Source organism: Acomys russatus, chromosome 22 (genome assembly GCF_903995435.1).
Source record: "Acomys russatus chromosome 22, mAcoRus1.1, whole genome shotgun sequence".
Classification (NCBI taxonomy): Eukaryota; Metazoa; Chordata; class Mammalia; order Rodentia; family Muridae; genus Acomys; species Acomys russatus.
Window position 1 is genome coordinate 30,114,876 of NC_067158.1, and position 16,122 is coordinate 30,130,997.

At 48.6% G+C, this 16,122-nt stretch overlaps 1 protein-coding gene across 1 annotated transcript; it reads right to left on the minus strand.

Annotated features, from left to right (window-relative positions):
* Positions 1-1,547: 1,547 nt before the first annotated feature.
* Positions 1,548-15,126, minus strand: Znf518b (zinc finger protein 518B). Its single transcript, XM_051164821.1, has 3 exons — positions 14,980-15,126; positions 12,815-13,093; positions 1,548-5,638 (listed from the first exon to the last, which is right to left on the minus strand). Exon 3 carries the CDS (start codon positions 5,436-5,438, stop codon positions 2,208-2,210), a length of 3,231 nt encoding a protein of 1,076 aa, XP_051020778.1. The 5' UTR covers positions 5,439-5,638; positions 12,815-13,093; positions 14,980-15,126; the 3' UTR covers positions 1,548-2,207.
* Between the last annotated feature and the right edge of the window lie 996 nt (positions 15,127-16,122).

The window sequence follows — 16,122 nt, forward strand, 5'->3', positions numbered from 1 at the left end:
CACTTTTCCCATGCTTAGGACTTCCAGGAGCCCTTTGAGTTCCTCAACAAGGTTTGTAGTTCTGAAACCGGCCCCCAAGGATTCGCTACATATTCTGCTCACTAACTCCAGCTCTATACAGGTACTAGTTGTTCTAGATAATACTTGAAAACTGCTGCTGCTGCAGAGTGTAAATATTCTGTTGACACTGATCTGTGGCAGCTAGAGGCCCAGCCATTGGGGACAGGGTGGGGAGGACGGGACTGTGCAGCAGTGAGGTAGAAAAGGAGTGGATCCTATAGCCCCTCATGCCACATTACATGAGACTCGAGTTTGAGATGGAGGGTACCAGTCTGCACCATAGATCAGACCTCAGAACGCTCTGCAATACAGAGCCAGCGAGCACCAGGCATGACTAGATGCTACAATACAATGACCCACAAGGGTTGTCTACTCCCGTCTGCTCATAGGAATCAGGTCCCACCACTTACTGTGCTTTCATTTTCTAAAAATGAGATGAAACCATTGTAAAAATGTTCTTTCAAAATAAATTATTTCTAGAATATAAAAGCTTTATATTTCCCCAGCTCATGTATCATTATAAAATAGGAAATCAGAAAATTAGCAGTTGCAATTTGCATATGGTAAAAAATATTTATATGTGTACACATATATACACATATATAAAAATGCAACTTTTAAATTAAAATTATCAATTAAGAAACTGACCAGGTATTGAATTGTACCTAAGAAAAGCCAAGTATTTATAATGAAAACAAACTTGAAAGGAGTACAATCCCAACTGGGAGAGGATACGCTAAGACTTGCCATGTGACAAGGCAAAGTCAGGATGCCTGACTACGACGTAGATTAGAAGTCACTGGTACCATTTTCCAATCCAACCACCCCCCTTCCCCCGTTCTGCTCACAGCATTCATTGCTAAGCCCCTAAGAATGGACAGTCTCAAAGAGGGCTGGCCTGTGACTCAGCCACCTGTGCTTGGCATGGTCAGCGTCCACTGCCTTAGCTGCCCTTGTCCAGGAAGCCCTACCCATGCAGAAGATAGGCTTTCTCCTAATGTGCAGAAGTGCCTCGTAGATTGCTAGGTCTTGACACCTCTTAGTAGAGAGGAAGTCCTTCCGGCAAAGGTAAGCAAGAGAGAGCAGAGTATCTGTGGCCAAACTAGGAGCTGCCTGTTCCTCGCACTGAACACAGGGGTAGTGTTCCTAAAGCCTCCACAGACAAGTGGGGTTCTCTTTCCATGCTGTTGACTCCTGCGGTTGCTAGTGTTCATGAGGAAAATGTTTGCACAGACTATGTTCGTCCCCAGGAGGACCTTATCAGAAAGAGGAAAAGGGAGACCACACCTGGCCTGGGGAGCAGCCCTATGATCCTACGCTCAAGAGTGTGGTGGCATCCCTGGAGGCTCTGCATGGGTCCCCAGGTGAAAACCAGCCACGGAAGACCCTTCACAGTGGGCTTTCATGTCCGCCTAGAATGGCACCACCAAGGCTTTTGCTTTAATGAATCTGTTCCTTGATGTTTTAAAACAGTCATTTATATTTGATGCAGAGAACTGACTTGATTTTACATATTTTCCCTTCTTTACCTAAAACAAAAACCAATTACATATTCCCTATCCAACTATTACCAATCAAGTTATTTTAAAAGCAAGCAAAAAGCTAAATATGGAAAATTTGTCTCGTCTTTTCCTAACACCTGTTGCTGATACACAGCCAGTGTGGCCCTGCAGAACACTGCTAGTACTTGGAGGGGGAGGGGCCGAGCAATCTAACCAACAGGAAGACAACCCATCAAGTAGAAAAATGTAACTTCTATTATGTACCAAATACTCTGGGAGAGTCAAAGCACAAGTGGGTGTGTGCACTAGGACAGGCTTAGCTCTTCAACAGAATCTGCCTGAGAAACCTGCCACCCACAAACCTACCCCTCTAAATGGATTATGAAAGATGTGTCTACTCCTGAAAAATAAGCGCTAAGCAAGAAAGACCTCGGATTACATCCTTCCAACAGAAAGCACTAGAATTTCAGGGGCCTCCCACCTCTCCTGGTCCAGCCACAGAGCTCAGGTAAAGAAGGGGCTCTCAACCCTATGGTGACTCTGGGGAATAAGAACCCCCTTTCATCTACGGCACTGAGGGTCTAGGGTGTGACCCTAAGCCAGGAAAACTAGGAGAAAACCCAAACTTCAAAGACCCAATTTTACTCATTTGCCCTTTGAAGAAAGGACATCCCAGTCTCTGGTGGCCTCTATCAAATGCCGCTGGCCGTGACTCATCCATTCTTCCTGGTCTTCATAGAGGCGCCCGCAGAACCAACACTTAAATACACACTGGGCAGGGTCATCCGGCAATGAGCCCACCACCTGGTAGTTGTTTTTATGAACCTTTTTCAGTTTCATTTTCAACATCATCTGCCTCTTCATGTGGTTGGCTTCCTCTGCATTCTGGTAGGTGAGCCGCATATGGTGCCGGCGAATACCCAGCTGACACCTAGTCCTCTCAGACAGGACAACCTTGAGGACGTTGCCTTTGTATTTGTTGATCACCTTCATCACATTGGTCACTTCAGGAGAGTCGACATCGGGATGGTTTAACACAATGACTGGCTGGTTCCGACGGGGACATTTGATCAACTGATCCGGTTTGGCAGCGATTAGTCGCAACTGTCTTGTAACCTGAAAAAAGGAAGGGTCTTTGAAACAGCGGCTGGGATCAGCCTGCATCTTGTTTTTCTTCTTGGCTGAGCTCACTTGCTTAGTCTTATTCTTGCTTATAGTTAGGTTTCTAGAAATTGGCCTTCCTTGCCTGCTGCAGTCGCTGCTTCCTGGCTGTGTGCTGTACACGGGGACAATTTTCTTAGGGGTGGTACTGTAGAGTGTGTCCTCCTTTTTCAGTTTGGGCCGGAGAGATGTCTCGAGACTTGGGGAGAGGTCTGCTGGCCCACGTTTGCAGGTCAAAGGCTGGGAGCCTGAGCCTGTCCGTTTCATAGAGCAGAATGGAAGTGGTTCTGCTTCGCTGCAGGGTATGCTGACCGGTGTGTCACAGGTAGCCTCTATGATGTGAGCATCTTCAGAGGAGTTAAGGACCCTCAACACAGCCCCTTTGGGGATCAGCACTGGAGTAGCAACAGGAGTCTTTCTGGTCACTCTGCTTTCCATTTTCCTGTCCTCACCACTGACAAACTGGGGACAGATTTGCTGTTGAGCAAGCTGCCCAATGCCAGTAACACTGCCCTCGTTCTGAGGTTTTTGGAGAGGACTCACAGAAGGGCCAGGGCCAGTAAAGGACACACTCATTTCTTGAACAGCCCTGGGAGTTGCTTTTGAAGTCAGGTTGGGTGCCTGGCCTATGGAACGTCGCTGAGCACTATTGGCAGACAAAGAGGAAGGCTTGCCGCAAGACTCAATTAACTGTGCTATCTTTCTGCGCAGCAGTTCAATGGACTTTATTTTTGTCGTCGAACTATTCCATTTAATGCCCTCTGGCACATTTTCAGATCCAGAGCTCAGAGAAAATACTGAAGAGATGACTGGGCCTTCAAATGCGTTCCCTGTCTTCTCAGAATTCTGCACAGGTTGATCCCCAGGCTGTTGGGGTCTCAGTTTATCTCCCCCAGTCATGTTTATGTGTAAATACTCTTGTTTCTGTGCAGAGGAAACCTGGCCTGCATTTCCCACTGCCTTGTTTTCTACCTGCTTGTCTTCCAGCTTCCTGTCAGAAGAAACCATTGTTTCCGGATGACTAATCCTATTCAGGGCCGCTTCAAAGTCATTCTCACCTACAGGCAGTAAGCCCCTCTCCCCACAGAAGGACACCTTCGCAGGCAATGAGGCAAGAGGAAGGAGCTGCTGGGAGTCACTGCGGGAACCCCGGCCATCTTCAGCAAGAGAAACAGCCACTTTACTCAAGAAAGGATTTGCTGTGGCTCCTGGACCACAAGAAACACTGTTTGGCACAGAGGCTGGAGAATGACCTTTTAAGGCAACAGAAGGAAGGGCTCTGGGTGGACACAAACTGTGGGTTTTCTGCAAATCTTTAATGGTACCAGAACAGAGGAAAGAGTCTTGATGACTGTGCACACCAGAATCGGGCATGAAGAGATTGCAAGACTTTACCCACTTCACATTTCTAAGCTGTTTCTGAACCAAAGAGTGCAGCCGGTCAAGGCCCACAAACTCTCCAGTACTCCCTTCTGCCGCCAGTGACCTCACGGCTTCTGTGGAAAGCATTTTTTTCTGTCCCCCTGAGGCCTTCTCAGTCGTCACACACTCAGAAGGAACCCCATCTCTGCCCGCTTCGAGGCGGGAGTTTTCTTCCAACGGAAACAGTTTAAGCACAAGCTGCTGTGTGCCATTGACGACCTTCACATCCATCAACTGCGCTAGACAGTTGGTGGGGACCACCAGCTCCGAGGGTGCCACAATGGTCAGCGGCATACCTGGTTGCACAGGCTCCTTGGAGGGGGACAGCACTTCCACCTCAACATTCCTATTCCCCACCAGGCTCACCTCGCTTGGCTCGGACAAGGTCATTTTGTTGGGAATGCACACCACGTCCTTTTGATGCTTCTTCAGCTCAGGCAACAACATCCCATTGTGCGCCTTGTCTCTGTGTGCATGGAGAGAGAACCGAGACAGCTGGTCTGACAGCCTGTTTTGGAAGGCAGCCCTGGGACTGGGGGCCTTTGAGAGTTCCATGCTCTGCTTGGAGATGTTGGTTCTCTTGGGCTCCAGTTTGGTCACAGTCTTGAGTGGCCGTTTGGCACCAGCCCTCTCGTGGACCCTCCTCCTGTGCTTGACGATGTAGTCGTTGCGAATGGCACCGTAATCACAGTACTCACACCGATAGGGGAAGATGCCAGTGTGCTTCACCAGGTGCCTCTGGAACTCCCCCTTCGTGTAGGAGATGTAGCTGCAGTGGGAACAGATGAACTTGATCTCCTCATGCTGCAGTGTGTGCTTTCTGTACTGCAGCGGGTCCTTTGTGGAGAAGCGACATTTATCACAGTAGTATTTGCCCGGCTTGAAGTTCCTAACCTTAAATTTATTTACGGGACTCGAGATGGCGTCCGTCTCATTTCTAACATGAGCTGCACTGGGGTTACCGTTTGCAAAATGCAGCTGGGCGGGCCCCGCTCGAAGGCTGCATTTGAAGCAGATGAAAGCATCTTCCTTCTGGCTCTGCCCAAGGCCCTTCCTCAGGTCCTGAGGCGGGATCTTGTGAACAGTTTTGCACTGTATGCAAGTAGCAATGGTCATTGTGGCAGCCTCGGCCTCTGAGCCTTGGTACAAGAGGGTTTGTGCTTCCTGCCTATCTGGCCGAGTTGCTCTATTAGAATTAGGCTGTTTGGGAGACATGGTCAAGGGACTGGGTCCACCATTCACTTGCGTGGTATACAGCTGTTCTCCAATATCCTTCATCTTCTTTATCTGCATACCCACATGGCCAACTGAAAACCAGAAAGATGTCACTCGGTGAAATTCTCCGCAGACATCCTTCCATACACCCAGTGACTGGTGGAGCAGCAGGCACTTCTCATATGTGAATGACTAACAATCAATCACATTTTGTGTCCTTTCACAGGAAATATGAGAGCCACAGTATGACCGCTTTCAATTCTGTTTCCAGGCCAACACTACAAGAAAAAAACCATACAGATTAGTACAGGGGCTCAAGGGTTAGCTAAGCTACCACTGCTTCCGCTGTATTGTAACGGCTCAGTGGGAACTTCCCACAGAATCCCCACACATGTGAAACTACTATGCTGCAGCAACAACACACAGCCACATTGGCAAGCCTAAACTAAAGAACAATCTCTAGCGCAGGCACTTAGAAATCTCCACTCTAGGCCAACTGTGAGCCTGAGCTACCTGGAGGAAGAACATCAGCTCAGGGTCACCTTGGACAGGGGAACGCTTTGTTTAATTGACCTAAGTACATCCCAACAACTTTATAAGTAGCTTCATATGAGCCTCACAAAAACATCATGACGACACTGCCAACTCAGTTTTCATGTGCCAGTTACCACCAAGTGGTGGAGCCAGGGCTTAAGGTCAGTCATTCACACGTGCACCTGAATTATGCCACGTCTCACTCACACACTCACTTTGCTTCCACAAATGTTGAGACGCCAACAACACTGACTCAAACAGTGATTTCTTTATCATCTTCAGGGGCCTCCATCAAGTGCTAGGCGCCCTCTTGGTGAGCTGGAGGGCACTGACCAAGAGATGGCTCACTGGGTAAATACAACTGGTGCCAACACTGACGGCCTGGGCTCCACGCCTAGAACCCACATGGTAGAGAGAAGAGAACGCATTCCTGAGAGCTGTTTCTGACTGCCACACATGCCCACTGGCAGGTGTACATATGCAATGGTTTTAAGCATGGACAGACCACTGCCTTCCCCTTATGAAGCCACATTTGGGGGAGTGGGTCAATCATTTAGTTGTCAAATGCTAATTAAAACAAAACAAGACAAGACACCCAAACTGGTAAAGAAATATCAAGAAGCAAAGTGAAGGACAGGAAAAGCGCATGTGAGGAGGCTTCAGAGCTGGGTGGAGAGAAGACATCCAGACCTGTGGCAGCCAGGGACCAAGTTCTACGGGGTTCCAGAAAAAGGGTGTCTCAAGCAGAGAGAAGGCAAGATCTGTAGGAAACGGGCTTGGAGCACTTGGAGAATCAGCAATGGGGAGGTGGGGCTGCAGAATGGTCAAAATGGAGCCGGGTGTCGTGGCGCATGCCTTTAATCTCAGCACTATGGAGGCAGAGGCAGTCAGATCTCTGTGAGTTCAAGGCCAGTCTGGCCTACAAAGTGAGTCCAGGACAGAGAAACCCTGTCTTGAAAAACCAAAACAACAACAACAACCAGAATGGTCAACATGGGACACAGGACAATAGCTTCTCCTGTACATGTGACAGAGAGATGGGAAAGAGAGTGGGTCAACAGAATGACAGGCTCTGATTTACATCTCAACGACAGCATCCAGCTGACCTAGGAGGACTAGAGCCTGCAAAGCTGTGGGCCACGGTGCCTTGGATTAGAACAGGAGAAGAAACATGCAGCTTTGAAAAACAACATAGATCCCACACATAAGGACAAGCCAGGATGACACCTGCAGTCCTCTCTTTCCTGCCCAGCTCTGGTGAATGATGGTCATGTACACCCAAAGCAACTACCAGCATGTAGTCAAGCCCCTGTACCAGACGGCATCAAGGAGACAAAGGCCTTGGGGGCTGCAAGTGCTGTCTGAACCCTCCAAAGTCAAGCGTCTATGTATGCCAGAGGACCATGTCTTGCATAGGATACATGAATGCTCCCAAGTGGCAGCAGAGGCCAGCCTTCTGATTCCACTTTACTCTGGTGTAGATGTAAAGAGGCCTGTCAGGCATCAGTTGGGGAAGCAGACATACTCTTTCCTTTCCGGATCTGTAAACTGGCACATGTGAAAGGAGACAGGACCCCTAGAGCTCCTGCTATATACAAAGCAACCTCAAGGAGTGACCTATGTGTATCTGTTTTCTCGTCTACAGGGCAGAAGCCTGGACCAGGTGTCTAAGCCTGAGGCTGTTGGTCTCTGAAGTCAGACTTTATAATTTGAGAACCTGAGTATCTCCAACATGTTTCCCCCAGCAGTTTCATGCAGATGCCATCAACTGTAAGTAAGGTCCAGAGAAGCCACAGGGCCATAGAACGCAGAGGCTGAAGTCAGGGCATACAGCTCACATCCAATGGTCCTGAAGCTTGAGGGACCTAACAGCCACGTAAACACCGTAAACACCGACATTCCTGGGATGCATTCCCTCTCAGGAGAGATGGAGGGCTGTTAAAACAGCTTTGGTTAAGGCACCAGGTAGCCCTGACAACAGCCTGCAGGCAGGTGAAATTGCTAGCTTCCGGATCTATTCAAGTCCTTTGAACAACCCCACCTTCGACACAGTGGCTACTCTAAGCTCCCAAACCCTTTCCTCTTCAGGCAGAATTTTGTTTTCATTGTCAACAACTCAGCCTGAAGTAAACAAAGCAAAACAAACAAACAACAACAACAAAACCCCCAGCTTTCCTGTAACTTACCTTCTATTCAGACTTGCCTGTAAACAAAGGACTTTGTCGACAGGCCAACAAAGGACTTTGTTGATGGGCCAGGCCAAAGATCTGCATCCAGTCGCTATGGCAAGGTCTACTCTCATCTGCCAGCCTCATAACCTTACAGCGTGGGTAGCAGTGGTGCTGGGTGCGCTAATTTAAGCACAAGTTGCCCCACACAACTTGGCTATTAATGGTTTCAATGCAGCACCTCATTGCACGAACATTAGCTAACTGGTTAGTGAAGGACCCCACTTGCAAAGCTTCCTTCAGTGGAAGAACCACACCAACCAGAATTACATTTATACACGGTCAGTTTTTCATATCTTCACAGCCTCAAAGATTCAAGAAGGAAAACGGTCTTTCCATGTTCTTGCCTAGTCCTTTCACTTGGAGGCTCTCAATACTTTTAAACTTTAAATAGATTTAGCACGTAGGCTCATGACCATCAGGAAGAAGCAGAGAGCACCCCTAGACAATCAGGCCAGTACCAAGTGGCTGAGGAGCAAGAGAGTCCTGTGATACCATCTGTGCAAAACCATCTGGGCAGTTAGTTACGTACATTCCCCAACTTTCAAGGGGGTTATGACCCACCATACACTGAAGTGTAACACAAATTTAACACAACCTGGCCTACAGCACAGCACAATATAGCACAGCCCACTTTTAATTAAGAACGCTTGCTTACATTAGCTGGCACACAGCTAGACAGTTTATAAGACAATAACCACGTTATTTCATTTTTGAATACGGTTCATGGCACAGTACTGCTGGCTTACACTTGTGACAACATGGTTGGCCACGAGCTCCAGGTCACAGCTGCTGCGCAACATCACCACAGTGCTGTGCACGTGGCCAGCCTGGTTAAGAGGTCAAGAAACAAACTCAGAAGAAGTATGGTTCCTGTTGAGTGCACCCCCACATGTACAGTGTCATGAAGTCAGAGTCTTAGGGGGAGCTATCCGAAGTTGGGAACAACTTGTATTTTAAATTAGGAATCTTTGAGAACAAGTCTGGATGTGAGATTTGAGACTGATCAGTACACGTCCTAGTAGAGAGAAGACAGACATCTAGGCTGTAGGCCATTTCATTTTAACCTGGCCTTGGTACAATACCTCTGCTTCCCACTCATGGTGGACAAGAGGGGGGGGGGGTTCTTTACAATTCTAGCTGACCATTGCTACCTGTGTAGCAGGTGCAGGGCAGAACACAGCTCCAGTGTGAATACCCCAAGGAAAAGGTAAGTGGGAGCAGAGCATGGGCAAAGGGCAGTGGGTGGGACGGACATGAGATCACTTCTCAGGTACTGCCAACGCCCCTGAGTGATAGCTTCCTTCCTTGCACACACAGGTCCTTCATTTGGCTCACACTCAACTACCTGTTAAGCTGAATCTTTTCAGCAAGTTACTATCAATGGCCTGAAGGCCAAGGATGCCATAAGGCATTGTTGACAGAGGGTATACATGGACGCACTTCATGTGGAGGGCACCTAAGATATCAGTGGCAGAGTTCACTGACCTCCAAAGGCACAGCTCCTAGGGCACGATGTCAGTCAGTTTTTCCTCTCAGATAGCTCAGTACTGCTAACTTAATGGCCCAGTGGGAGAGCCATTTAACATTAAGTTGTCTGTTTCCCATAATAAATGGCTTAGCAGCATATAGAATTATCTATAGCAAAAGCCAAAGATGACAGTCATGTACCAATGTATAGGGACAATTCTGTGCACCACAAACTTGCTCTCGGCACTGAGGTAGGGTAGGAGTTATTTGCATGCACTATGGGTAAGGTTAAAAAAAATTTTTTTTTGAGCTCACTTATATTGATTTCTTACATATTTATTGCAGGAACACAAAGGGGGGTGGAATTTAACTTGAGGATCCAGTTCACTGAGAACTAGTCAAGGACATGAAAGTTTGTATTCATCACTAAGAAGGAAGCATATGGCTTCCTAATGCTTATTAGTGTTCAACAGATCAGAAAGGGCCAAGTAAGACTAGGTCTCATGTTATCATTATAGAAACAATGCGGGGGTTTTAAACAGCAGTGCCGGCACTTGTTAGTGCGTGACCTGGGGCACACTGCTCCCTGGCCTACACCACAGGGTTGGCAGTAAGGGTACCTGCTATAATGCAAGTGAAAGGGGTTGGGAAAGCAGGTGGCTCACCAGGTCATACTAAATGTTATTTTCCTTTTTTTTTTGTTTCTGTTTTTGTTTTGTTTTTTTCGAGACAGGGTTTCTCTGTCCTGGACTTGCTTTCTAGACCAGGCTGGCCTCGAACTCAGAGAGATCTGCTTGCCTCTGTGAGTCACCTCACCCAGCTGCTACTTTTGTAATGAAATTATGCCAAGCATAGGTTCCTCAGCTGCCTGACCGTGTTTCCAGAACACAGCTGAATCTAACTTTCAACTCAACACTGTTTGGGTGCACAGTCAAGAGTGACCCAGGTAGAAACTATGCATCGGTTTCGGTGGTACCAGAGCAGTCATCACCACAGGACAGACACTGCTGGATACACACTACTCTTGCTTTCATGTGTCAGCTACTTAACCAGGCTACCTTTCCCCATCCCCATTTGTGACAGCTCAGCCACACCATGAAACAGGCGTACAGCAAATGTCTCCTCTAGATGTCAGTGAGAAAAGAATGTGGCTGGACACTGTGTCATACCCATTGCTGCACATGACAGACGACTGGCTATATCTTTTTTGATCAGGACGCAAACTCATACAGCTCTTTTTTTTAGGCATGCTGATCCAGGACTCCTCCCTTTGCTGAGGCTCCACCCACATTCATCACTGGGGCAGGGATTCTGCTTAGGAACCCAAGAAGAACAAAGGAATATGCTGGAAGATTCACCCTTCATTGGCTGGGTCCTTTGGCAAGTGATTTCTCTCCTTTTCACTGCCAGGCAAGGGACAGTGTGCCCCTCACAAACTGTATGTATGCATTCCTTCTGTTTATGGCTTGTCTCATCTGCCCCCTCAGTGAACCCTTTAAACTCCATATAAGCCCGTAATGGTTAGAGGTATGTAGATGTAAGACTGGATGCGGAAGACACCACCATTACGCTTATTAACAGCATATCATCTTCCAGACCTTTAAGTAAAACAACGCCCGGCAAGTACTTCAACAATCACAAATCAGAACTGAGCAGATGGAAAAGCAGGCCTACACAGGTGCTGTCAACCGTGTGGTGGACTCTTCATGCCGAACCACCTTGTACTCAGGAATGATTAAGGCTGGCTGCCGCCTTGATGACAAGAAGCATGTCCAAATGCCACTGGAGAGCACATCGTCCCTGGGGTCCCACTGTCTTCAGAAAGCAGGTGTATAGCTAGGGCAACAGACCAGACGGTCTGTCTGTCTGCTTTCTCGGTGACTGCAATTTAAGAGCGCAGAGCACAGGACTTTGGAAAACCAGGGACAAAGGTCAAAGGGCAGGTGGGTCTTTGGCTTGCTACATAGCTAGCAATGTGATTTTAGACTTAGCTTAGCCTGAGTTTCTGCAGTTGTAAAAAGGGATAATTTACCACATGGCTGATGTGGGGATGAAAGAAAAGGAAAAAATGACAACCCTTTTGGTAAGACTCCTTTAAATGTGGAGTCCACCAGTAAAGCTCCACTGAGAAGTAGAAACTGTAAAAAAAAACACAAAACAAAACACACAGAGGGCTTGCTCAGAAGCTAGGAGCCCCTGGGTATCCTTCCCAACAGTTTATGAGAAAAGAAATAGTAAGACTAGGGCTAGAGTCTTTCAAGTTCAAGGTTTGTAGTTTAAATGTGAAAAAGAAAACAATTAATGAGAAAATACACTTATTAGCATTACACACACACACACACACACACACACGGGGCATTACAAAAAATTCAGCCTTGAAACATTCAAAGGGCTCTAAGGTCTCTAAAGATGAACACATTTTTGTATTTCCTTCCTTCCCTTTTTGGCCTCAGAGGGATGGGGTGGGGGTGGGGGACCCAAATTTGTAGAATTGATAATTTAAAAAGAGAGAAATCTTTCCTTCTCCATGGGGATCCATTGGCTTTGCCTGCATTAAGGCAAATATGGTCTAGATAAGCCCACAGTGTTTAAAGGAAATTACTTTAGGGCTTTGAAAATGCAGCTGCCAGGGCCCTATTCCTCAAAGAGTAGGATTTAATTAAGGTAGTGGCAGGGGTGGGGCAGAATCCAGACACGAGTTTACAAGGCTTCAAAAATGATTCTAATATGCAACTCAGGTTGCAAACCACCTGAATGACGGGCGCAGGAAAAGTTAGGGACAGCAAGCAAAACCTTGTCCCTTTATAGACCTCACAGTGGAGGTGGGGCTAGGTCAGAGTAGTGAGGTGCCTAAACACATATGAGTCAATGCTTTGCACCTGCCCAGCAGCAAGACCTTGGGGACACTGAGGTCTCTGTGAGGTGTGGATCTTAGCAATCTGAAATTTGAACGCTCCTCTTCTCCTGCCACAGTGTTTGGGCATGGCCAACTATAGACGAGGACTCTGCTAGTCCACCCCTATATGAGATGCTGTTCTGACTGGAGCCAGAAGTAAATGGGCAAATTCAATGTGGGTCTGTTATCAGGAAGCCAACCAGGGTGCTCCCAGTGGCTGGCCGCTTGCCGATGTTACAGTACCTTGGCCCTCCTCGTCAGGAAGGGTGCCTGTAGGAGCAGGCTCATATGTTCCTGGATGCGTTTCGAAACACAACTTCAATTACCTGAGATGGTATGTGGCTTTTATAGGTCACACTGAGGTGGAAACGGTGCTGGGCAGCATCCAGTTAAAACTCTGTCCTGTGAGCTGAGGACACAGCCAGGATCCTTAACCTCTTGGGCATGGTTCTTCCCAGGCCCAGAAGTCAAGAGTGTGGCAAGTCTCTGTGGCTCTTTCTCTCTCTTCTTTCAGCTCTTATTAGCCACTGTGGACCACAGGTCTCAGAGCCTCAGGCCGTGGTGTAGACATTTATGCTCAGAAGCCAAGGGTGCCGACAATAGGCCTGCAACAGAGTCAGACACTTGGATGTAAGTCTGGGATCTACAAGCTGTGGTCTTTTGGATACACACATATATATATATTTTGACAAACCTTTAAAACATTTCCCAGTGGCAGCCAGTCTAAGCTTAAGAAGGAAGGGTTTCCAGGAACCCTGTGACCTAAATGAAACGGATGGCTCCTTTCTTGGGGTAGGGAATGTCATCAAATCCTTCCCAGGCAATCCTGTGCCTATGACTCCCACCGTGCACGTCTGGATTAGATGGTCTACAGCCACGTTTTTACCAGTGGCAGCAGCATGCAGGGGGTGGGAGGGATCAAAGGCAGTTTAGGGACAATCAAGGCCGGGAAAATCCTCACTGGAAAGGATCCAGCTGACCACTGTAACAGCAGACTTGGTCACGAAAGGCCCGCCACTGGACTGGCTCAGAGGATAAGGGGATGGGTGAAGAAAATGGCGGCCTTCGCAGTGACAATTGTTAACCTGTTCTTTGTTCTGCCTCTTGCACAAACACTGTCCCAGACCCTCTTACTTAAAGGCAAATAGACAAGAAAGGAAATACAGGCTTCTTTAAGTAGGCTTAAAAATGAGTGATAATTTCGGGAGAAAGGCATAGAGAAGACAAAGCTCTCTTTTACTCTTTCATAGCCACCAGCACAACAAGGCTGGACGTATCGAATGTCCTTGTCAGGGCTAACACATCAATCCAAGATAAAAACACATTTTTAATAAATGCATGTCTTGGATAAAGGTAATGCTTACAATAAAAAAAAAAAAAGCTGAATATGGCACTTCAAGCATATAAATACTTTCTGGGCTTCCAGAATCCTCGGCAAAGCCATGCTCTCCTGCATAGCCCTGGACTAGGCTTAACTTTGTGTGTGTGACTCAGAGGGACAGAGACACCTTCCCAAGCTGGCTGGCTGCTCTTCTGTAGCTAAGTGTTGCAGGCCGCTGGCACTCAAGGAATTTTCTTCTTGGGTGATTTCAACTCTCAACTTAAGGTGTAATGTTTTAAGGCCTCAAACACAATACTGAGTTTGGGTTGGTAGGCTACTTTTCAGTTAGGACAATATACTTGATGTTTCACTTTTTTATGATAAATATCGTCCATATCCTATTTATTAATGGCCGAAGTGATTTAAATGGGTATGCTAAATACCCAACAAACATAAAGGGGGGGGGTTTCAATATTCTCTATCTTTTTGTTTTCCCTTTTCGGGACATTAACTTCGCATTGGTTCTTTCCCCTCTTCTGCACCCTTTCCCTAGGGTTAATCTGCACCACCCCTTCAATTCTTGTCATCAAGATCAAACTGAAAGGCTGGGATGGAGCTATCCCACAAAAGGTGACATCAACTCCATCCCACACAGGATTAGGTCCTCTGTGGACAGGCTCACCCCGACACCCGTTCCAAAGACAATGCCAGCGTGGTCCTCAAGTTTATTGTTGGCGCGCTCGCAGGGATGCACGCTCTCCCGGGCGAGGCCAGGGCGCCGCACAGCGCTGAGCGAGGCGCGGGTGCGAGTGCTCGCACCATTACGTCCCCTGGGGGCCGGCCAGTCGCAGATGGGGTGTCTTCCAAACGCTGAAAGCCAAAGCCGCGTCAAGCGGCCTCAGAGGCCGAGAGGCTTTAAAAATGGCCTCCTGACGACACTTCCTGCTTGGGGCCGAGGCATCATTTAAAAAGCCGGCTCAACCGCCCGGCGCGCTGAGTCGCGGGGCTAAGCCGGCGCTGCACAAAGGCCGCAGGGTGGGCCGTGGGTCTCCGACCTAACCAGCCTAGCCCGACGGGAGGCGCCTCAGCACGGAGGCGCGCACGCGGGACCGTGGAGCCACACCCAGCCGCGCCCTCCCGGATCCCACACCGTCTCGCCCCGCCACTCACCGGGACGCCGCGGCACCTCACTGTCCCAGATCCCAGAGGACCGACAGGCATCTACAACGCCGGCACCGCCCGCAGATCGCCGCCGCCGCGCCCGCTGTAGGTCCCTACCCGGGGGGGCGGAGCCGGGCCGGCGGCGCGCGTGCGCAGTGCGGCACGACTGCAGCGGAGAGGCGGGCGCCTGAGGTTGCCCCTTCACTGCTCCTGGGTTGTGGGCTCTGAGCTGGGGTCTTGAACAGAGGTGTTCACAACCACTGGGTGCAGAGCCTGCATCTCTCTGTCCTGCACGCTCCGCAGGCTCCTCTGCCTGGCCCGTATTGTGTCCTGCTGAGGTTGGATTTGGTGCTTGCCCTCAAGGAGCTTGAAGTTCTGCAGCAAGTAAATGAAGCGACAACAAAGGCGCTCAAGAATTCAGTCATTCAACAGCTTCTTGGAGCATCCTAGTGCAGGAGATGGGCCTGCAGCCCTAGTTTTGGATACAGCCAGCTGCTGGGCCTTGGCCATCGAAGCTCCGACTCAGTCCTTTCTAAAGCTAAGGAAGATCATATTTGAAGTCTCAGGCCCCATCTAGCGCATGTTGTGACAGTCAGAGCAGAAAAGGGATTGATGGCGGGGCAGTCATCAGATGCTATGTGGGAGTTTGTGTCTGCCTCCGGAGTTTCAATAATGTCTGCGGGTAAATGGCCCTTGTCCACACAGGCACACGCCTACAGTCTACGAGATAAAAGACAGCCTCAAATCCTCTCACTCAGAGGGATGGCCCTAAAGTATGTCACTCTGATGCTGCTCCTCACACAATAAAACTGTCCCCCTCACCCCCCAGCAAGGAGAGATGGTGGCATAGGGCAGCACCACTGTGAAGTACAGACCCTCCATGACAACAGCCAGAAGTTACCGCAGAAGCTCTAGAAAGAAAAGCCAGTTCTTTCCCCTAGGTGTTTGAGGTTAGCTCCTAGATATTGGCAAGATGCTGGGAGGATGATACAGGGCTTTGGCAAAATCTAATCTGGATGAATGGAGTTTGAGAAGAGCAGGTGGCCACAGTGGGCAGGCCCCCAGTCCGCAAAGGGGCTGGTGCTGGAGATAGAAAGTCGGGAAGAGAGCAAGTCTTTGTCCTCTGTGAGGCAATGCATTGGACCACACCCT